The sequence below is a fragment of the Triturus cristatus genome, chromosome 12 (genome assembly GCF_964204655.1).
Source record: "Triturus cristatus chromosome 12, aTriCri1.1, whole genome shotgun sequence".
NCBI lineage: Eukaryota > Metazoa > Chordata > Amphibia > Caudata > Salamandridae > Triturus > Triturus cristatus.
Genome location: NC_140595.1, coordinates 838,392,245 through 838,416,294, shown reverse-complemented (window position 1 = coordinate 838,416,294; position 24,050 = coordinate 838,392,245). Strand labels below are relative to the sequence as shown.

The following is a 24,050-nucleotide window of genomic DNA, read 5'->3' as shown; positions in this document are numbered from 1 at the left end:
CCTGAAGGCCGTGCAAGAGTACCTAAAGGCCGTGCAAGAGTACCTAAAGGCGTACCTAAAGGCGTACCTGAAGGCCGTGCAAGAGTACCTAAAGGCGTACCTGAAGGTGGAAAGAAGTTTGGCTCAATGATTAGAGCGGCAGACCCTGATGCAGAGGTCTAGCCCGGGACCAGGGTTCAATTCCCCGCCTCGGCGGGTCTTGGGCTCAAAAATTCCACGGACCTGATAATTCTTGCCTCGGTGCCTTTCCAATCATGGAGTCCCACTCTGCAACTCTGGGCAATAGCTTGCTTAATCTCCACAACGGCCCCCACAACGCTAAGGATGCCTGGACTCCACCTTGGGGGTGCCCAGGAGTGGACACCTCACAGGGAAAGCCAGGATGGGTTCCACAGCGGTATTCGTACAAGCGCCTTGAGACCCTTGCGGGTGAGTAGTGCGCTATACAAGTATCAAATTTACATTTTTATTTATCAAATTTACAAGGCCGTGCAAGAGTACCTAAAGGCGTACCCGAAGGCCGTGCAAGAGTACCCGAAGGCCGTGCAAGAGTACCCGAAGGCCGTGCAAGAGTACCCGAAGGCCGTGCAAGAGTACCTAAAGGCGTACCTAAAGGCCGTGCAAGAGTACCTAAAGGCGTACCTAAAGGCCGTGCAAGAGTACCTAAAGCCGTACCTGAAGCCCGTGCAAGAGTACCTAAAGCCGTACCTGAACCCGTGCAAGAGTACCTAAAGGCGTACCTGAAGCCCGTGCAAGAGTACCTAAAGGCGTACCTGAAGCCCGTGCCAGAGTACCTAAAGGCGTACCTGAAGGCCGTGCCAGAGTACCTAAAGGCGTACCTGAAGGCCGTGCCAGAGTACCTAAAGGCGTACCTGAAGGCCGTGCCAGAGTACCTAAAGGCGTACCTGAAGGCCGTGCCAGAGTACCTAAAGGCGTACCTGAAGGCCGTGCCAGAGTACCTAAAGGCGTACCTGAAGGCCGTGCCAGAGTACCTAAAGGCGTACCTGAAGGCCGTGCCAGAGTACCTAAAGGCGTACCTGAAGGCCGTGCCAGAGTACCTAAAGGCGTACCTGAAGGCCGTGCCAGAGTACCTAAAGGCGTACCTGAAGGCCGTGCAAGAGTACCTAAAGGCGTACCTGAAGGCCGTGCAAGAGTACCTAAAGGCGTACCTGAAGGCCGTGCAAGAGTACCTAAAGGCGTACCTGAAGGCCGTGCAAGAGTACCTAAAGGCGTACCTGAAGGCCGTGCAAGAGTACCTAAAGGAGTACCTGAAGGCCGTGCCAGAGTACCTAAAGGCGTACCTGAAGGCCGTGCAAGAGTACCTAAAGGCGTACCTGAAGGCCGTGCAAGAGTACTTAACGGCGTACCTAAAGGCGTACCTGAAGGCCGTGCAAGAGTACCTAAAGGCGTACCTAAAGGCGTACCTGAAGGCCGTGCAAGAGTGCCTAAAGGCGTACCTAAAGGCGTACCTGAAGGCCGTGCAAGAGTACCTAAAGGCGTACCTAAAGGCGTACCTGAAGGCCGTGCAAGAGTACCTAAAGGCGTACCTAAAGGCGTACCTGAAGGCCGTGCAAGAGTACCTAAAGGCGTACCTAAAGGCGTACCTGAAGGCCGTGCAAGAGTACCTAAAGGCGTACCTAAAGGCGTACCTGAAGGCCGTGCAAGAGTACCTAAAGGCGTACCTAAAGGCGTACCTGAAGGCCGTGCAAGAGTACCTAAAGGCGTACCTGAAGGCCGTGCAAGAGTACCTAAAGGCGTACCTAAAGGCGTACTTGAAGGCCGTGCAAGAGTACCTAAAGGCGTACCTAAAGGCGTACCTGAAGGCCGTGCAAGAGTACCTAAAGGCGTACCTAAAGGCGTACCTGAAGGCCGTGCAAGAGTACCTAAAGGCGTACCTAAAGGCGTACCTGAAGGCCGTGCAAGAGTACCTAAAGGCGTACCTAAAGGCGTACCTGAAGGCCGTGCAAGAGTACCTAAAGGCGTACCTAAAGGCGTACCTGAAGGCCGTGCAAGAGTACCTAAAGGCGTACCTGAAGGCCGTGCAAGAGTACCTAAAGGCGTACCTGAAGGCCGTGCAAGAGTACCTGAAGGCCGTGCAAGAGTACCTAAAGGCGTACCTGAAGGCCGTGCAAGAGTACCTGAAGGCCGTGCAAGAGTACCTGAAGGCCGTGCAAGAGTACCTGAAGGCCGTGCAAGAGTACCTGAAGGCCGTGCAAGAGTACCTGAAGGCCGTGCAAGAGTACCGCAGGCCGTGCAAGAGTACCGCAAGCCGTGCAAGAGTACCGCAAGCCGTGCAAGAGTACCGCAAGCCGTGCAAGAGTACCGCAAGCCGTGCAAGAGTACCGCAAGCCGTGCAAGAGTACCGCAAGCCAGTGAAATCCATAGCATGCTTATAGAAAAGGTTTCATTTGGTATACCTGGAGGAAATCTGTGCTATAGATCCTGAAAAACATACATTTGCTTTGCAATTTAAAGTGAGCTGTAATGAGAATAGATTCACTGTATGGAAGAAGTGCTGCAGGCCTGGTCACTGCCAAAAAATGATAATAGGTTTGTAGGTACAGCAGCTTCCACCATAAACAATCGCAAACCAGCTGAGGTTTGGAACCTACACCTTCCAGTTTATTTATGAAGACCAGCAGGAAATCATGATGAGCGCGCTCTGGGTTTCAGGAGCCAGCCTGACATGGATACGGCGGCTGGCAGGTGACAATGAATCCCCCCTCGGACGCAGGAACAGAGGACTCACTCAAGTGAAGTTTGATGCAAAGTATTGGGCTGGAGAGCTTAAGGGAAATCTGAATACTAAACTGGTCAGAACATTTCAGAGAAGTAGATCATACATCACATCTAGACCACACATTCAGAACAAGTTCATCGCCAGAGGCATCAAAGACCGAGAAGACGCGGTGTCCAGAACATTTCCGGCCAGCCTATGAAACACAGGTTTCGCAGGGAGGCTTCATGTGCACCCTCTCCTCAGAACAAGAAAATGTTTTACGAGTTCCATGGCCGCAAAGAAAGCAGATTTGAGGAACTTAATAAAATCCAAATATTTTAACATCCTCACGGCTGACCTTCCTGGGGGAATTGCAAAGATGTCTGCTCTAGGCTGCTGTCCCTCCGTTGCATGATCTTTAAAGATGGGGACATGTTTCTGAATACTGTCCCATAGCGCAGATGTTTTCTTCATTAGAGCGCTGCACATAACCTTTCCTCTCGTTAGTCATGTCTGGCAGTTTAGCTGCACAGCCTGGTGAAAATAAAAACTGCACGGTCCTAAAAAGGGGGTAGGAAGGGGAATTCGAACTGGCAAACTTTGAAGTTAGTCAGTGTAGAGTAGCAGCCTTAGTGAAACAAGAGTGGAGGTGTATTCAAATACCAGGTTTCTGGATTAGAACATCTGAGGTGTTGGCTTGTAAAACAACTGTAATAATACAACAGTTTGGCCACTGGGGAGTCTCTACAGGCGAAGAAACGTCGTCAGCTTTCAGGGTGATTTAATCCACCTTGTATACACTCTTAAGTGTCAAGCATAGGTCATGGTGGATTTGAGCAAGAGTCGAGGACTCTTTACTGGACCAGCACTGGGCTCTCCTCAATGAGTTTACCCCCTCCACCCTCTTCTCTCATATACAAGGGAGGATGCTAGACCGGATTCTGATCATGGCCACTTCATCTTAGTGAAGCTTTACCGACAGACTAATGTCAACAACTGCGTTCTAGGGTAAACTTTACAGGTAGCCGCAACAAAGAATGGCGAGGTACAGGCTTTAATAGAAACTTCAAAAACGTTACTTTCAAATCGACATTTAAGAAGGTTTACGCCCACGCGGTGAGAGGAGAGCTCACATTTGCAGCCTCACTGTGCCTAGGCCATGACCAGCTTGCTAAGCATGCCTTTCTGGATCATTACAGACATGACATACTGCACCAATGAGGAGGTCTATATCTACCCTGCGCTGGCAGAAATCGAGAATCTTACAGGTAGGAAATATTGCTTGCCTAAATAAAAGACAATCCGCAACCTAAAGACATGTTTTACATTGTAAAGAAAGCGGCATGAGTAAAATAACAATCTAACTGGGCCAATCAGAGTTTTCTTGTAATCGCCATTCAAGTGGTGTTTCCACCTTACTGAGATTTGAACATGTGAGGGGGGGGGGGAATAAAAGCACATTGACAAATTTACTGCACACTTTGCCAGGGAGAATCTTGCTATATTTGAATGCGGACAACTGTTCGGTTAAAAAAAACTAAATATAAAGTAATCCGTGCACAAAACTTGAGTTCTGCACCTTAAATATTATTCAGAGCAGGAAAACTCCCAAAGATGTGGTATTAATACCACACCTATTTTTTTACACCTTGCAGTACCAGTACTTACCAGGTACCATACAAACAGATCACTCAAGACTGCCAGACCGCTCGCCGCAGTTATTCAGAGAGTTTTCTTGCAGGAAAATAAGGAAAAAGAACTCCGAGCAGGAAAACAAATTCAGGAAGACAACTGGGCAACAGTGCACTAGACAATGATTCGGGCAGCACATGGCGCCTCCAGATGCGCCTCTTTAGTAATTCTGCCGATTTCCAGCAACTTCAGTTTGTTAAAAGCAAGCACTCTAAGGGGACTTGTGTTGGAGAAGTGTGGCTCAATGGTTGGCGCGGCAGACCCTGATGCAGAGGTCTGGCCCGGGACCAGGGTTCAATTCCACGCCTCGGTGGGTCTTGGGCTCAAAATTCCACGGACCTGACAATTCTCGCCTCGGTGCCTATTCCAATCATGGAGTCCCACTCTGCAACTCTGGGCAATAGCTTGCTTAATCTCCACATCGGCCCCCACAACGCTTAGGATGCCTGGCCTCCACCTTGGGGGTGCCCAGGAGTGGACGCCTCACAGGGAAAGCCAGGATGGGTTCCACAGCGGTATTCGTACAAGCGCCTTGAGACCCTTGCGGGTGAGTAGTGCGCTATACAAATATCAATTTACCTTTACAATGCAACAAGGTCGGATTGTGCTGGCCATCAATGTCTGTCAGCAGATCCACTGGAAGGGGGCATAAACCACCAGAAACTCATGGAGGTCCTGGCAGGAATTCTCAATACTGAAGTCAGTTGGTCGCTCTCTAAATGGTGGGGGCATGACCAACAGGAGACTCATGGTGATCCAAGTAGGGATGATGATGTAAGCAGATCACTCAGACTCTACGAGATTCCTTCACCCAAGCTGAAGTAAGCAGACCACTCTAAGGAGGAGGTATGAGCCACAGAAGACTTTGCGATCCAGTCATGGATGCTGAAGTAAGCAGATCGCTCTCTAAGGAGGAGGTATGAGCCACAGAAGACTTTTGGAGATCCAGTCATGGATGCTGAAGTAAGCAGATCGCTCTCTAAGGAAGTGGTATGAGCCACAGAAGACTCCTGGAGAACAAGGTAGGGATGTTGAAGTAAGCAGATCACTCTCTAAAGAGGGGGGCATGAGCCACAGAAGACTTGTCGATCCAGTCTTAATGCCGATGCAAGCAGATCACTCTCTAAGTAGGAGTGGACAATGGCCATAGGAAACTCTTGCTGGTGTTGGTCATACCCTAGGGGTTTAGGAATGCAAGTGGGCAGACCGGTGTACCGGTGCTATTCGTACTGCAAACTAGACTGACTTAGGAGCACACTGTTTAGCCACAGAAGTGTGGTTAGACGCCTTGTGTGCTGCTAAAGAACAAGTTACTTACCTTCGGTAACGATGTATCTGTAAGAAACATTAGTTAGTTAGATTCCTCACCTTAGAATATCCCCAGGCGTCAGACTGGATCCGGAAGATTTTGTGTCAGCAATACCCCTTGCGCGTCGCTAGGCGTTGTCTGCGGCTCCGCGTCCGTCGTCGTGCGCCGGAATGACGGAGTACTTAGACGCCGCCCTCGCGCGCTGACGTCAGTTCTTGTACATAGCCTTCCGCGCCAGGAACGCAGAGCCATGCAAGATACCGACACTGGTGCCAAAAAATTCTAGGGCCCGGAAAGGGATAGCCTTAACCCTAGATGTCAGTTCGCAGAACGGGGAGGATGGGTGGGTCGGTGAGGAATCTAACTAATGTTTTACAGATACATAGTTACCGAAGAGAAGTAACTTGTTCATCTGAAAGAAACACGTTAGTTCGATTCCTCACCTTAGAATAGATACCCAAGCAATACCATCCCCGGTGGTGGGTCTGCGAACCAAGATCACACCAGAAAGTCCTGGAGGACAGAACGGCCAAAGAAGCCATCCCTCCGGACTTGGCTGTCTAGGCAATAATGCCTGGCAAACGTGTGTAGCGAAGCCCACGTAGCCGCCTGACAGATGTCCTGCAACGGGACTCCCCGTCCCAAAGCAGTAGTAGCCGCTGTGGCCCGAGTGGAATGGGCGCGCAGCCCAACAGGAGGGTCCTTTTTCGCCAAGGAGTAACAGATTTTGATGCACAAAACGACCCACCGGGAGATGGTCCGTTTGTGCACAGCTTTTCCCTTCTTAGCACCCACGAATCCAACGAAAAGTTAGTCGTCCACCCGGAACTGTTTTGTGCGGTCCAAATAAAAAGAGAGCGCACGCTTTGGGTCCAGACGGTGGAGCCTCTCTTCCTCTTTGGAAGGATGCGGAAAGAAGGTGGGCAAGGTGACAGACTGCCCAAGATGAAAGGGAGTCACCACTTTCGGAAGAAAGGAGGGACGAGGCCGAAGGACAACCTTGTCCGGATGAACAGAGAGAAAAGGAGGCTTCGAAGATAAAGCCTGGAGCTCACTCACCCGTCTAGCCGAGGTGATGGCTACCAGGAAAGCAGTCTTAAGCGTCAGAAGACGAAGAGGACAATTGTGAAGAGGCTCAAAGGGAGCGCACATCAGAAATGGGAGAACAAGATTCAAGTTCCACTGAGGCATTACGAAAGGAACAGGAGGGAACGTATGAGTAATGCCTTTAAGAAAGCGTTGAACCACAGGGGACTTGAAAAGAGAAGGCTGATCAGGAAGCCGTAAGAAGGCAGAGAGGGCAGCAAGATAACCTTTCAAGGTGCCCAGGGCTGAGCCCTGCCGGGCCAAAGAAAGAAGAAAGAGGAGAACCTCAGAAAGAGGGGCGGAAAGGGGATCCACAGCCTTTGCTGTGCACCATGCCACAAATCTGTTCCACCGGCAGGCGTATACAGTCTTTGTGGATGGACGCCTGGCTGCCAGAATGATATCACAGACTTCAGGAGGCAAGTCAAATGGCATCAACTGCCGCCGCTCAATCTCCACGCATGGAGGTGGAGGCTGGACAGGTTCGGGTGGAGGACCGTCCCCTGCTGCTGCGACAGAAGATCCTCCCGAAGGGGCAGACGTATCGGAGGATCGGTCAACATACTGAGCAGCTCGGGATACCAGTACATTCGTGCCCAATCCGGAGCCACCAAGATGACTTGGGCCCGGTCGTGCCTGATCTTCTTCAGCACTCTGTGCAGAAGTGGTATAGGCGGAAAGGCGTACAACAGACCGCAACTCCACTGGTGACGAAAAGCGTCGCCGAGCGAGTGCCGCCTTGGAAATTCCAACACGCAGAACTACTGACATTGCGCGTTCTCTTCGGTGGCGAATAGATCTAACCAAGGCTCTCCCCACTGCTGTAAGAGACCTTGCGCCACTTCGGAGTCCAGACGCCATTCGTGATCCAGCATGCACCGGCGGCTGAGTTAGTCTGCTCTGGCGTTCAGAGAGCCCGCCAGATGTTGAACCACTAGGGTGACGCCCTGGTGTTCCAGCCACGTCCAGAGGCGCAGAGCCTCCTGACAAAGGGTCCACGACCCCACCCCGCCCTGTTTGTTGCAATACCACATGGCGGTGGTGTTGTCCATGAACACCTGCACTACACTTCCCCTGGATAACGGGAAGGAATGCCTTCAGTGCAAGTCGGATCGCTCTCAACTCCAACAGGTTGATGTGGAGGCGAGACTCCGCCGGAGACCAGAGGCCTCTGATCTCCGCCTCTCCCATATGGCCACCCCATCCCAGGAGGGACGCATCCGTCACTACGACATGCTCCGGTTGGGGAAGGGAGAGGCTCTTGCCCGTGACCCAATCGCGGTCCGTGAGCCACCACTGCAACTGCTGTGCAGTGCCCTCCGAGATCAAGACATGGTCGGACAGGTTGCCGTGATGCTGGGCCCACTGAAACTTCAGGTCCCACTGCAGAGCCCGCATGCGCCGCCTGGCGTGATGCACTAGTAGGATGCAGGAGGCCATCAGCCCCAGAAGCCGCAACACTAGCCTGACCGAAACCCAGGATAGCGGCCGAAAGATGGGAATCAGGGCCTGTATATCCCGGACCCGCTGTTCCGGAGGATAGACCCGGAACTGCGCCGAATCGAGAACTGCTCCGATGAAGAGGAGCTTCTGAGAGGGACTCAGGTGTGACTTCGGCACGTTGATGGAAAACCCCAGCAAATGCAGGAGATCCGCCGTAGTCTGGAGGTGTGAGACTACTGCCTGGGGCGAGCCCGCCTTCAACAACCGGTCGTCGAGATAGGGGAAGACTGGAACCCCTGATCTGCGCAGATGAGCTGCGACCACCGCCATCACTTTCGTGAACACCCGAGGGGCACTGGTGAGGCCGAAGGGGAGCACGGTGAACTGAAAATGCTCCTGGCCCACCGTGAACCGCAGATAACGCCGGTGGGCCGGCAGGACGGGGATGTGGAAATATGCGTCCTGCAAGTCCAACGCTACCATCCAGTCTCCAGGGTCGAGGGCAGCTAGAACCTGAGCCAAAGTCAACATTTTGAACCGTTCCTTCCGGAGGAAGGCATTGACGTTCCTGAGGTCCAAGATAGGGCGTAGGCCCCCTTTTCCCTTCTTGGGAACCAGAAAGGAGTGGGAATAACAACCACGACCTACTTCTGGGCTCGGAACTCGCTCGACGGCCTCTTTGGCCAAGAGGGCTGAAACTTCCTCTCGCAGAAGATGCAAATGATCCTCCGAGATACGGTGGTGCTGCGGTGGCATGGCTGGAGGGGTCGTCTCGAGGGGGAGGGAGTAGCCCCTTCGGACGATTTGCGGCACCCACCTGTCCGAAGTGATGGTACGCCAGTGGAGCAGGTGATGGCGAACTCTGCCGCCCACTGGCGAGGAATGGGCCGGAAAGCTCGGACTAGGAAGGCTTGGAGGCGGATGTTGCCAGGGTGGATGTGGGCTGACCGCGTCGTCCTCCAGACCCGCCTCGGCGGAAACCACGTCCGCAACCGCGCGCAGGTTGGTTCTGCGGCTGGTGGCTAGGCGGACGTGAGGAGGCACCCCTTCCTTGGCCACGAAAGGGGCGAAAGGCGGAAGTCCGCTTTCTCACCAAAAAGGCGAGTGCCATCAAAGGGCATGTCCATGAGAGTGCTCTGGACATCCCCCGAAAAGGACGTGGACCGCAGCCAGGCGTGACGTCTAAGCGCCACCGTGGTAGAAATCGCCCTACCCAGCGAGTCCGTAGTGTCAAGCCCACATCGGATTGCATGTCGTGCTGCATCCCTCCCATCGGCCAGAGCCTGGGTAAGTCGTGTCTGGGCCTCCTCCGGACACAGGGGCAGCACGTCAATGAGGGCCTCATTGAATTGCAGCAGAGGCTCAGTGGAGCTTGCTGCAGACTGAAGCACCTCAGTGAGGACGTTAGCCCTCACAGCCACGGCAGGCAGCTCGAGCCCAAGGGCTGCGGCCGCCTTGCGCAGCACCACAGAGAAAGCAGCACCCTCCTCCGAAGCCACAGTCGGAGGAGAGATGAATCCAGTGTCTGGAGAGGTATCCAGACCACTGGCCTCCCTCAGTTCATCTGCCCAGTCCTGTGACAGCTGAGCCTGAACGGCCATAGGATCCTCGGACCCCTCCCAGTCGCCCCCGTCATCCGATTCCTGGTAAACAGGAGGAAGGAGCGGAGCGGGACGATGGACATAATGTGTCTCTAACGGCGCCGTACGCAGCGTCCATCGACGCCTTAACGGCGCCGGATCCGGAGCGGGGCTGAACTGGGGCTCGACGCCGAGCGGAGCCGGCGTCGGAGGTGGAACTGGTGTCGACGCCGGCGGAGGAGGCGTGGCGAGGTCGACCGGCGTCGGCGGGGACGAGTCCCTCGGGAACCTGCGGCGTCGGGGGCGAAGCCGGCGACTGCGCCGGGGCCGGAGCCGCCGGCATGCAAGGTTGCCCAGTCGGGTCCGCAGGGCCCGAAGGCGCGCCAGCGGGCGTCGACGGCGGAGCCAGGCTCCTCATGGCCACGAGGAAGGCACTGACTTCCGCCGGTGCCGCGTCAGTCCCAGGGACCGTCGGGTATGGGGACTTGCGCGGCGCCTGCGGCGCCGCTGGAGCCGCAGGGGTGGAACCACCCTGACCCTCGGCCGAGTCGCGCAACCAGCAAGGGGAGTCCGAAGAGCGGTGTCGCCTCTTGGAGTGCTTCGACTTACCCGAAGACTTGGAGCCAGACGAGCGATGATGACGTCGGCTGCGGCTCCGCGATCGATCCTTGGACCTCCTCCTGGACCGGGATCGAGAGGGGCGCGGAGCCGAGTGGCGAAGCTCGAGGAGCTTACAGGACCGCTCCCATCTAGCCTTCGAGGTCAGTGCCTTGCAGTCCGAACACGACTCCACGTCGTGGTCGAGGCCCAAACAGTAAAGGCACCAGCGATGATGATCCGTAACCGACATCAAGCGGTTGCAGTCAGCACAGGCTTTGAAACCAGGCATCCTACCGGCACCGGAGTCGAGACAAGATCAAAAAGGATCAAAAAACTTAGTCAAAAAAGACTAAGAGGGGTAGCTCTCCCGGATCTGCGCTTACTGGAGCGGAAAAAAGAAGAACTGACGTCAGCGCGCGAGGGCGGCGTCTAAGTACTCCGACGACGTCATTCCGGCGCACGACGCCGACGACGGACGCGGAGCCGCAGACGACACCTAGCGACGCGCAAGGGGTATTGCTGACGAAAAATCTTCCGGATCCAGTCTGACGCCTGGGGATATTCTAAGGTGAGGAATCTAACTAATGTGTTTCTTTCAGATATAACAAGCATAACCAACAAGCTTGTGTTAATTCATAAACTTGTACTATTCACATAATGCATTTACCACACGATTTTATGCATTGTGCTCTAAAGATGTGGGAAGATTGTTTGAGCATCCGTTGCAGTGACTGAATCAACAGGAATATCTAATAGAAGTAAAGATTGTTCTTCACAAATCAATAATTAACACTCCATTTCAAAAAGCGATCACCCAAAACAAGTACCATATAATAAAGTCTTGTCTGGCTGGAGACCAAGGCCCATCTATTCGCCTACATCCTACTGGAATCCCTTGTGGCGCACACATCTGCCTGCATCACCAACCAAACTAGGTGACCTTTGAGGCCATTTATCAGAGTTCTGATGAGCCTGTGTGAGAGATTCAAGCACACGCACATACCTTCATACAGGCCTGGCCACGACTCGAATGAAGCAGGTAACTGAAAGAACAACCATGGGGACCTTCGATCTGGATAGAAAGAAGAATGCTGCTTATCCTCCAACAATCCGTTTGTTTCGTTTAGTGCTGTGAATTCACATGCTCTGCATACTCAGTGTTGGTTCAGACGTTTGAAAGTTGTTTTCCACCCTTGGCCCACAATGCACCGAGACAACGACTGCACATCAGACTGTGTACCGCTCAGCGGATGAGTAGCATGAGTGGAGTGTTAAACACAGAATAGTATGCACAGTGTATTTTGGAAATAACTGTAACAAAGACGTGTGATCACGGCCTGCGTCCAGGGAATATGAATCTACAGCACTGCACGCTACACATAGATGGTTACAGTATGAGTAACGAAACCATGTGGTCACTGCCTGCGTCCAGGGAATATGAATCTACAGCACTACACGCTACACACAGATGGTTACAGTATGAGTAATGAAACCGTGTGGTCACGGCCTGCGTCCAGGGAATATGAATCTACAGCACTGCACGCTACACACAGATGGTTACAGTATGAGTAACGAAACCGCGTGATCACGGCCTGCGTCCAGGGAATATGAATCTACAGCACTGCACGCTACACACAGATGGTTACAGTACGAGTAACAAAACTGATCACGGCCTGCGTCCAGGGAATATGAATCTACAGCACGCTACACACAGATGGTTACAGTATGAGTAACGAAACCATGGGATCACGGCCTGCGTCCAGGGAATATGAATCTACAGCACTACACGCTACACACAGATGGTTACAGTATGAGTAACGAAACCGTGTGATCACGGCCTGCGTCGAGGGAATATGAATCTACAGCACTGCACGCTACACACAGATGGTTACAGTATGAGTAACGAAACCGTGTGATCACGGCCTGCGTCCAGGGAATATGAATCTACAGCACTGCACGCTACACACAGATGGTTACAGTATGAGTAACGAAACAGTGTGGTCACTGCCTGCGTCCAGGGAATATGAATCTACAGCACTGCACGCTACACACAGATGGTTACAGTATGAGTAACGAAACAGTGTGGTCACTGCCTGCGTCCAGGGAATATGAATCTACAGCACTACACGCTACACACAGATGGTTACAGTATGAGTAACGAAACCATGGGATCTCGGCCTGCGTCAAGGGAATATGAATCTACAGCACTACACGCTACACACAGATGGTTACAGTATGAGAGTTATTTTCTATTAGCAGCATTTGTACTACTATAGAAACAGATGCTCTGCATAGACTGTAAAGCAGTTCCTGCCCCACGTGGTGGCTGGCCAGTGGATGGTGCAGATGTTTGACACAAGGTCTCTGCACTGTTTGGCCAACTAAAGCCTGCGAGCGGGTTTGAACGTCCACAGAGGGGTTTAGTGAATGTGTGCGGTGTTGACCATGTAGCAGCCTCATAGACGTCTGCTAAAGGAAGGTTTTCTGAGAAAGCCCAGCGGAGCCAGTGCTCCCATCTTTGCATGTGGAATGCAACCTAACTGGGACGTGCAGTGTGCACGTGGCCGTAGCAGAGCACGTTTGAATATATTTAACAATCTATCTAGCAATACCTACCTTGGATTCCCCATGTGGGGCTTTGCAAAAGCGGCCATTGCTTTATCTTACGGATGGATTTTGTTCGGTCAATGTAGTACGCGAGTGCCCCTCTTGGCATCTAAGGCGTGTAATGCACTTTCCGGCCACAGAGTCTGGGTGCAGAAATAAGATGGGCAACTCAACAGTCTGGTCAGATGGAAAGGGGAAACCCACTTTGGGTTAGAATGTTGGGGTGCCCTCAAGAACACCCTATCTTAATGACCTGGATGAATGTCTCCTGTGTGGTCAAGGGCTGCAACTCTCCTCAGAGATGTGATGTCGATTAGAAAAGCGACCTTCCATGGGAAGAACTGCAGGCCTCAGGTGGCCACTGGTTCGAAGGGAGACCCCATCATTCTGGAGAGGACAATGTTAACGTTCTAGGCGAAGGATGCCTCTTGATCTTCCATGCAGGCCTTGATACCAGGAGTATAAAAAGGAGTGAATATCCCGTTTTATCTTTAGGCTGTAACCGCAGCTGCATGTTAACTGATCGACGTGTACCCCAAGCCCGCTTTTTTGTAAGTGCAATAAGTAACAAATGAGGTCCTGCAGAGAGACAAAGTTCATGTGTTTACCAATGCAATAGTGGATAAATCTTAGCTGCATACCAGGTGTGTGTAGTAGGTCTGTGTGCCTGGTGTAGATCTGCAGACACTCCTCCAGAGGTTCACGTAGCTAAACTCGAAGAGTTCATGTCCAGAAGCTGTATTCAGTAACCGGAGGTTTGGGTGTCTGACCCTGAAGTCGAGGTAGATCACCTGGCCTCAGAAGTAGTTTTGGCAGATCATGTGGTGGTGAAAGGATCAATGGTGGGGGTGCCTCAGTGGCAAAAGCACTTGGAGGACGTGGGGATTTTTTTCCCCATTTGTGGACTTGTTGATGCATCCAGCTTAGGAGTTCTGCTAAGTCGTTGTCCGTCTCTGGGAGATGCTCAGCTAGGAGATGGATGTGGTGTTGATTGGACCAATGCCAGATGTCCTGGGCCAGTGAAAACAACTGGGGCAAGTGAGTGGTCTCCGTCCCTAGATATACTGCTCACTGTCGCAGCGGTAGTCTTCATGGGGACTGTTTTGCCTCAAATAACTGTAAAAAGCCAAGAAACCTAGACTGATTGCCGCGAGTTCCAGGTAACTACCCGTTAGCTCTGTTGTCGTGTTGTCTCGGTACCTTGAACCGTCACCTGGTTGAGGTGTGCTTCCCACCCATGAGTGAGGCGTGCGTGGTTATGGCTACATGAGGAAGTGGGCTCAGAAAAGGCCTGCCCAGCACCAAGTTATTGGTGTTCCACTATATGAGGGTGCACGGAGTCTTGGACTTCAGCATTTGATCGTCCAAACGACCCTCTGCTTGTGGCTATTGCCTCGCTAGACACTCCTGCAGGGGGCGCAAGTGAAGCCTTGAGTGCAGTACTATTGCAATGCATGACGTCATCATCCCCAGCAGTCTCATTACTGTTCTGACTATGAGAGGACATCAGGTCAGAAAGTGGCCGCAGCTTTTGAAATGTTATTACTTTCTCTTTGCTGCCCTCGAGACATCGTTCAGAGCAGACCATACAAAAGGGTCCACCTGCCGTGGCGGGAGGTGGGAGGTGGGACTTTAGCGATCTGCCATCTGAGCAGCCCAGGCTGTAGGTAGTGGAAGAAGTGAACAGTGCTCCTGGCCTGGTGTGCACTCACTACTGCTAGACACTTTGGAAACACCTGAACTGGTTATGTTGTCCACTTGCTACAAAGCAGAGGTTACCACGGTGCTGGATGTATGGGGGGGGGGTGGACGTAGGCATCCTAAAGGTGGAGGGTCGCCATGTAGTCACCTTTCTGGCGCAGCAGGATAATGCCCTGAAGCAATCGAGTGGAAGCGCTCCAACAGGATCTAGTGGTTTAGTGGTCTGGTCTTTCCCCGCGCTGGAGGCACCTGTGGGCCCGGCGGCTTGCATTCCTCCTTTAGCAGTCAAAGATGGTCACAACTGTGGAGGTGTCAGTCGTGGCATGTTTGATGGCGTGGAACTCCAGGCAATACCTCTGTTCTACCAGCAAAAGCACCAGTTTGAACCTCAGTTTTTCCTCGACGGGTGGTGTGTGATCGGGGGAATGGCAGGAGAGGTACTGCTTAGAGACAGAAGCACCCCGCTAGAACAACCTCTCCCTTTTACTCTCCCATTGCCCCTGCAGCCACCACTACCTTAGGGCTTGAGAGTCCTGAAAGGGCTGTTGCTGGAAATCCCATCGTCTTGGAGGAGGTATAGAGGGCTTTGCCCTGCCTCTGGCCTGCTGCGTAGAGAACGTAGACCTAGGTGGTGAAGTCTTTAGGGAACCCATCCCTTTCGCAGCCTCCGTGTTCTTTACGGTTTCTAGCCTCAGATCGACTTGCGGGCTCATCAGATGCGCCAACTAAGGGCACCTTTAGCAGATGCTCAGATATGGCCTGAAGCCAGAGACCTCATCCGTGCCACTATAAGACACGGAGGTTCAACTCACATGAGGCCAACGCACATTTGACATTAGCGTTGCCTCCAGTTCAGTCCTGCGATGGGCGGGGGGGGGAAGGGGCACCTCCAGCTCCTTCCACTGATGAGGTGTACATGGAGCATACCCCGACCAAAAGCTCAATTCACCATTGTGTGCCCAGCACTAAAACCACAGCTGCATGGATCTGCTTACTCTGCTGATCTGAGGAGAGGGGGGGGGGGGGGGGAGGGGGGAAGCATCTGTTGTCGCCCTGGCTGAGGCTCTTTCGCTGAAGGTAAGACCCCCAGTGAGTCCGGTGGGGCCTGCCCCAACGTACACCAGGTTGTCAGGAGCTGCTTTATACTTCCTTTTCCTCGCAGGGATCATAACTCTAGCCTTGACCGGATAGCGGAAGCTCCCAGTCAGTCCTGGGCATGCTGTGGAGCACGTGGAGGCGCTTCGACCTTTCTATCTTGGACCATGGCTCCACTAAGGAGGGATGCTTCTCTTGCACCACGCAAGACACATGTTGGATGAAAGTCTGATTAACTGTGATGGTTGTCTGCCATTACTTAGTTACCTGAGGGGCCATATGTACCCTAGTCTGGCTGTACCATCTAATATTCCATGACGAAACCTAGTTTGATTCCCCCCCCGGTTTGTTCTTTACTTGGAAAACACCTGCTATAGTGCATACAGCATATACATGAAGATGGAGTAATCGTAAATGTCTATAATGATACTAGCTGATTGGACATACATGTCTCATGTTAATGCGGTCAAATACCAATATGCAACAACTGTAATAATAAATGCCAATAAAAAGAATTAAAAAAAAAAAACTGTGATGGTTGTCAATCTGATAGAATCATTGAAGAATTTTACAGGGATCTTGATTATTTGTATTATGAATGTTAAGAAAACCTTGAGAAAAGAAATGGCAACGAAGCAGAATCCATGAGAATCGTACGATTTGGAATCCTTATGATACTGCGATAGCTCCCTATGAGAAATACAGTATAGAACCCCTTAGAATAAGCATATGCGATTGCATCACATACCCTCTGCCACCTCATGCAGGGATGCACACTGCCGAAACCAGGGAACAAGAACATCCGTATTCTTCTCTGCACCCATCTTATCCAATGGCCCCAGTCAACCAGCAGTACACACCACACGAGCTGGGAGACCCATCCCTCATCATCGGATGCTTGACCACAGCACCTATCTTATCCAATGGCCTCAGTCAACCCGCAGTACACACCACCCGAGCTGGGAGAGCCAGCCCCATCATCGGATGCTTGACCACGGCACCCATCTTATCCAATGGCCCCAGTCAACCCGCAGTAAACACCACACGAGCTGAGAGACCCATCCCCATCATCGGATGCTTGACCACGGCACCTATCGTATCCAATGGCCCCAGTCAACCCGCAATACACACCACACGAGCTGGGAGAGCCATCCCCATCATCGGATGCTTGACCATGGCACCCATCTTATCCAATGGCCCCAGTCAACCCGCAGTACACACCACACGAGCTGGGAGAGCCAGCCCCATCATCGGATGCTTGACCACGGCACCTATCTTATCCAATGGCCCCAGTCAACCCGCAATACACACCACACGAGCTGGGAGAGCCATCCCCATCATCGGATGCTTGACCACAGCACCTATCTTATCCAATGGCCCCAGTCAACCCGCAATACACACCACACGAGCTGGGAGACCCATCCCCATCATCGGATGCTTGACCACAGAACCCATCTTATCCAATGGCCCCACTCAACCCGCAGTAAACACCACACGAGCTGGGAGAGCCATCCCCATCATCGGATGCTTGACAAGGGCAACCAAAGTGGTAAAATAAACTCAGGAATACCACTTTTGCTGAACAATACTGGATACGTCTTTCAGGGAGGTCTGGTCGCACACCTTCCTAGCCCTACACATGTTGTACAACTCCCTTAGGACCAACAAGTGACCCACCTGCCATCTGAGGTCATCCGAATGAGGGCCACTTCTGCTGGAGTGCCCACAAAGGCCCCAGTGGCACCGGCTGTCATGCCAATCAAAGCCTTCATGAGAAAGTTGGGCGGAGTGCCATCTGCCTTGGTGAGCTTCTCAAACAGGATGGTGTAGATACCCAGGCGTGTTGTGGTGTAGGTGGCCTGCCGCAGTAAACCTGCTGAGAGCCTGAGAAGGAGAAGTCCAGTCAGGAAAGGAAGAACAGGATGGAGCAATCAGTGGCATAAGGTAGCAGACACGATCAAACCCTAGACTCTAGGCACAAGACACGGGAACTTGTCAGGTGACTCAAAGCTGTGAACATATTTAGTATTATGTGTATATATATATATATATATATACACACACACACACACACACACACACACTTTGTTTTCGCCACCAGGTAATTATAGTTTAGATCTGATTTCCTTTAGAAAGAGCGTTTTTTTTGGTTTGCTAATAACTTAGCTCATGTTTGATGAATCTTCACAAAACTTTCCACAAGAAAAGTTCATCCACCCAATTTATTTCCTGGAATGTTTTGAGATGATCCATCGAGTGGGTGCGGAGAAAATCGGGGGCAAGAAAATGCAAAATCCCCATGCACTTTCCATAGACAAAGCTACAACAAAAACTGCTGAACGGAATTACACTAAATTTGGCAGGAAGCTGGATCTTCGTCCGCAGATTGCGCTTGTTGTGTAAATCTGTTCACTCGTTTTTGAGAAATGAAGGGCAAAACAAGGCCAGCCCCTGCGTGGCCCCTCCGCCCCGACCCACGGTTTGGGAACCGCTGCTCTAGACGTGTTCTGAGACTGACCCCATCAGCGCTCTCTGGGGGACGCGGCCTCGCGGCTGTCCACCCAGGCGAGGCCGCCGCATGGAGCACGGCTCATTCTCCCACAGAATCCTATCACTGGAAGAGTGACGCGCCGTCAGGCTCATCACAACACACCAGGCGGACCACCTCGGTCACCCACTGTCTTTAGAGGCCTAGGACGGCTGACCTCTGTAAAAAGCTGAGAGGGTGGGTCTAGGCATGGTCTGTTTTCAGGGTACTTTGCTGAAGTCACGATAGGACCACCCCCCAACAGAGCCCGACACAGTAAAAGAACACTCCATTTGGTGTGAATATTGGGTTTTAAAGACCCCAGAAGGTACCAGTCTGATGCTCTCTCTCCATCAACATCAATAAGCATTGTGAGGGTTCTTGTTGAGGAGCTCGTCTTACCCGGTGTAAATGCCACGCAGCCCCTCGTTCCGCAGGATGCTGCCCACCGCGTGGAAGCTGGTCTTGTACTCCCGCACCTTGGCGCCTTCCCCGCTGAGCTGCATGCGGTTCTTCACTAAGTCCAGCGGCTGCACAAAGACGGTGGCGGCCATTCTGTGTCAGAGAGATGGAGAGAGGGGAGAGTCAGAGATAAGAGACAACAAGGATTGGAAGTGGAGCAAACATAAGAATCGGGCAGGGTGTCCTAGAGAGCTGGTGGTGTCCTGTGGCCTCTGAGGACAGGCAGGACCCTGGATTCTGCAGGCATCCCTTAAGAATGGTATGATATGTATGTGTACAAAAGGGAAAGCCCAGGCTCCTCCTGATGTGCCAGAAGACCTGAGGTGCAATGACACAGGATATATGAAGGTGTGTGAATGTGGGGGTATGGGGAGTGAATATATCATTGTGACAAGCCCAGTGTTGATGGGGCTGCACTGGCAACGACCTGTTGAGTGGGTCCCCCTTAGGACCAGGTTTCGTTTGTCTCATTTTGGATCGCTGGTGTCCAGTGGTCAGACACGAGAGCGGATCACTGCACACAGGATGGAGGTGCAAGGCTGCACGAGGACCTCAAAGTCCGAGGCCCGTTTTCTCATCCTACTTTCACCACTGGATCAAACTTTGAGCTATTCTGGGAAAATCTTTTTGTATCTGTGCCCCAAATGTTTAAATGTATGTAACCGTGTACCGTAAACAGAAAATTCTGTGTGATGATTGTTCCAGATACAACTTGATGCCTCGCAATCACATGCTGGGGTCTGTAATTAAGATTTAACCAGACGCGCCCTCAATAATCTATATGCAGCCACTCACGCGGGCCCTCCTGCTGCATTAAAACAATCTCAGTGCCCAGCCACACTGACTGGGGTTCAGTATACGGTCTTGTCTAAACCAAGGCACATTACTGCTGGGTGGTGCCCTGGACGGGTCCGGGTAGCAATCCTGTGGATTCAAAGCTAATATTACACATCCAGGGTCATTAACACTAGGAAATGAAAGCCAACCATAGGGAGTCCCACACTGCAAACAAACACCAGGAGCTAAGGGTGGCCTCTAGCATCCTTTACCTTCTTACATCACAATAGATCGATCAGATAATGGACGTCTTCACGCAGCTTTAGATTGGAGGAGGTGCCACTACCATTCTGAGACCATGCGGGAGCAGGGATTCCGATCAGCATGGAGCTTTGCGCGTCCCTATCTGTACCCCACTGAGCAACACTCCATCCCACCTCACTTTACAATCCGCGGCAACGGGTCTCAGATCCGCCGCCTGCGCATCCGATCCGCCGCCTGCGCATCCGATCCGCAGCAACGGGTCTTTAAAGTGTCTGCCTCGTGGCGAGAGCTTGGTCGGGAGGCCGGGGACCCTGCGAGTGCTTGATTCGCGGCGCGGGAGGTTGGTTGGGCGGTGCCATTGGTGCTTGGCCCCCTCTTTGCGCCCGGAACGCCCAAGCAGCTACGGTGTCCGGCCCTGCGCACTGTGGAGTCAACATAGCCTGGATCCTGTGTGGGAACAGAAGGCCATTGCCCGCCGGGTCGGGGCGCACGCCGGGGTGGCACCCTGTCTTCGAGCCTAGGGCGGGGACGCTACCTGGCTACCAGCTACCAGCTGTTGATCTGCGCTGCTGCCCTCGACTTAGGCCCTTGGTGGGAACTGACCAGGTGAAGGTGTCGTATCGAGATTTCCACGCCAATCAGGTAGGTTGTATAATTATATTTATAGGCTCCCCCTGCTAAGTATCCCTGACTGCCATGGGCAAAGATCGGCAGGGGGCGACGGCACCCGAGCAGCATACGATGGACCGCTACACCATAACTAACCCTCCCGGGGGCGGTGGCGAAAAGAGTCCGTGGCGGGACGGTCCTCAGACACGACGACGCTGCTGGAGGCGATTCATCAATGGCGGGCTGCTCTCGAGGCTCAGACCGGAGCCGTGGGGTCAGAGATGTGGTTTCTCCGCCAAGATCTGCGGAAGGTGGTCGACCGCATCACTGAGGCGGAGACCGCGGTTTCCACTGTGGAGGACTCCATATCTGCACTCCAGCAAAAGGTAGACAAACTGACTAAGCACACGCAGGACCGGGCGGCCCGGGTCGAGGATGCGGAGGGACGGCCCCCCCATAATAACATATGCTTGGTGGGCTTTCCGGAGGGCTGCGAGGGTCATCTATGGACACCTTCATCTTCATCATGGCTGAGAGGGCCCACCGCGCTTCCCACCGCGCTTTGACCAAGAAGCCGCCACCAGGGGAGCGTCCGGGACCGGTGATCTCACAGCTTCCTAACTATGCGGACTGTGACGCCATTCTTCGGTATGCCCGGCTACAGAAGGACAAAATGATTTTTCATTCACATCCCATCATGGTTTTTCCCGATTATACTAAGTTGGTGCAGCAACAACGCCAGTCCTTTGTGGCGGCCAAGAGACTTCTACGTGAACTAAACTTATCCTACGCATTCAGGGCACAAGTCCTAAAAAAAGAAGTGGGGGGACGCTGTCACCGGAAGTGACGTCACAACAGGAATCTCATGAGTATTCATATGCCTTTAGATGACGGGGCATTTCACAGCACTGCTACCCCTGGTCTGTTCCTCGATGTCCTTTGCAACCCCCCCTCCCCCCCGAGGGGGTGCCCCAGTTGCACAACGAAGTGCTCAAAAGTGCACAAGATACAGAAGGACACACATTCCAAGCGTTAACCGCCAACGCCTGCTCGCTCCGCCTCCCAATCACTCCAGCCTGCACACACCACCGGTGCCTCTTAAAGTCTCCAATTACAAATATTAGCATATCTTTGGTACACAATGCTGTCCAGCTTTTGGGCAGGGGGGACGGCGTCCACCCGGAAAAACCTGGTAAAATAAGTGGGGGGACGCCGTCCACCCGCGTGGTACCCCGACTCGAGCTCTGTACGCATTGTTATTCCCGGCTCGGATTAAAGTGATGTACAATGCCAAAACATTTTCCTCCGACACCCCGGAGGAGGTCTTTGTGTAGACAGAAGAGCGTAGGGTTCTCAAACCGCACTCACCGCCCCTCTTGGACTCGAACTCCTCCCAGGGCTCACATCGGAGTGGTCGCCAGGGCAGAGACACGACATCAAGATACAACAGATCCCGCTCCGATTGGTATGCCCAGGAACTGTCAGGCACGGGGGACTGAGGTTGGTCACATCTGCTTCCTGCTCACTTCTGCGCAGGACACGATTTTCAGCAGTGGCCTTACTGGCTTGCTTGGGTGTTGAGGGTTGAAGTCTCTACTACCAGCCCTGGAGGGAACTGACATGGCACGCCCCGAATGTTTGGGTAATGTTGGGTGAAGTTAGGAGGGGGGGGGGGGATCCATTGGAGAAACTGCTTGGGTTATCCTGTTGAGGGCCTGGGGAGGGATTCCACCGCAACAAATACTCCATGTTCCTGGAAGTATGGGGGGGGGGGGGGGGGGGGGGGTTGGGGGAAGTTTCTGCGTTATTGTTTGCTCTCTTTCCTGTTTCCGCACCAAGCACACACTTCACTGCTCAGCCGTGCACACACCCGTCAACCTTTTTTGCCCTGACACCTAGGAACGGCACACATGGCAGGTAACTCTACACCGGGGACACTTAACATTCTCGCCTGGAATGTGCGAGGATTACTAAATAAGGTAAAATGGGGGGCCGTGCTCCAGCAGGCGTAGCGCTATTTAGCAGACATCCTATTACTCCAGGAGACACATCTTCTGGGCACGAAGGCCCCGTGCCTTGCCCGATACGGCTACACTATGGTGTACCATTCCAGCTTCACAGGCGCGGGACACGGCCATACTTGTACATCGTAGAGTGCCGCTCCAGGTTACGCGACACTGGCTAGATGCCAGTGGCCGCTTCAAGGTGATTGTGGGTACTGTAGCCGCCGAACAGATTACACTAGGCAGCATATACGCCCCCCACCACTAGGCCGGACATTTACAGATAAATTGACACCGCTTTGGGGAGATCTTCCGGGTGGCCTGATGGTACTGGGTGGTGATTCGAACTACACTTTGGGACCACTGAATAGGAGGCGAGCCCGATAACCAGATATACCCCTGCTACGTCCAAACTAAACGTGCTGGCACCTACTCTGGGCTGGGTGGACACATGGCGGACCCTTCACCCTTCTGAAGTCGGGATCTCATATGCGTCATCAGTACACCTCACTCTCTCGCCTCAATTGCCTGTTCATCCCACATAGCTACATGCACAGGGTGTCACATACGTCCATTTTGCCCCAGGAACACACTGATCATTCACCGATCCAACTTCAGCTGCGCCTGCGGACTAACAGGGACCCATATAGGTGGAGCATGTCCCCCTGGTTGCTTTGGGACACGGAATATCTGGAGACGCTGAGTCGGGCAATCACCGATTGTCTCACCTTCAATATTGGTTCTTGCCAGTCCCCAGTCACTCTCTGGGAGGCGTTCAAGCCCACAATTCGTGGGGTTGACATCAGCTATCACACAGGGGAGAAGCAGCGTCGCCTGGCTCAGGTGCACGACCTGGAAAATAGACAGGCCGAGCTCCAGTCCCTCGTGGTGGAGGGCTATGACCCTGCTGCCCGACGGAACTTCCTGCATGTTCAACAGCAGCTTCATCAAGCTCACACAGACTCTGCCAAAGAGGCCTGGCTGGCCACTCAGTATAGGATCTACCAATGGGGCGATAAGTCTAGCCAGATGCTTCATAGGCTCCGTCAAGCTAGGGCAGCCCGAGGAAGGTTCCCCTCTTGCGGTCCCCCCGAGGGGGTCATGTGCGCCTCCCCAGAGGCGGTTGTACAGGCCTTCGCTGCTTTCTACGCAGCGTTATATCAGAAGCGGAAGGTTATTGCAGAACCCCTTATTGACACCTTCTTCACAGATATCCCTCCCCCTAACAAATAAACGCCTCTCAGATGAGCAACGCGCCTCCTTGGAGGAACCCATTTCTTTAGACGAGCTATGGGCGGCACTATCCAACATACACCCAGAATGCACGCCTGGTCCGAATGGGTTCCCGTGCGACTTCCTTCAGCCTCATTTGGAGACTCTGGGACCTCCTCTACTGGGGGCGCTCCGCGACACCTCGGAGCGGCGTGTTCTGCCTCCGGATTGGAGACATGCGGCGATCATAGTCTTCCTTAAACCGGGCAACCCACCGGAGGATCCGGGCTCATACCGCCCCATATCTTTGTTAAAATTCGAGCCTAAGCTGCTGGGGGAAGGTCCTGGCGGACCACCTCCGTAC

The 24,050-nt window shown here is 53.0% G+C and overlaps 1 protein-coding gene across 1 annotated transcript in view; it reads right to left on the bottom strand.

The window, feature by feature from the left end:
- Window positions 1-24,050, bottom strand: part of SLC25A11 (solute carrier family 25 member 11) — an 83,619-nt gene that overhangs the window by 26,547 nt on the left and 33,022 nt on the right. The window contains exons 2-3 of the mRNA XM_085638736.1: window positions 18,762-18,914; window positions 17,510-17,716 (exon numbers count right to left, since the gene is read on the bottom strand). Of these exons, the coding sequence (XP_085494862.1) occupies window positions 17,510-17,716; window positions 18,762-18,914 (360 nt within the window). The remainder of the gene's footprint in view (window positions 1-17,509; window positions 17,717-18,761; window positions 18,915-24,050) is intronic.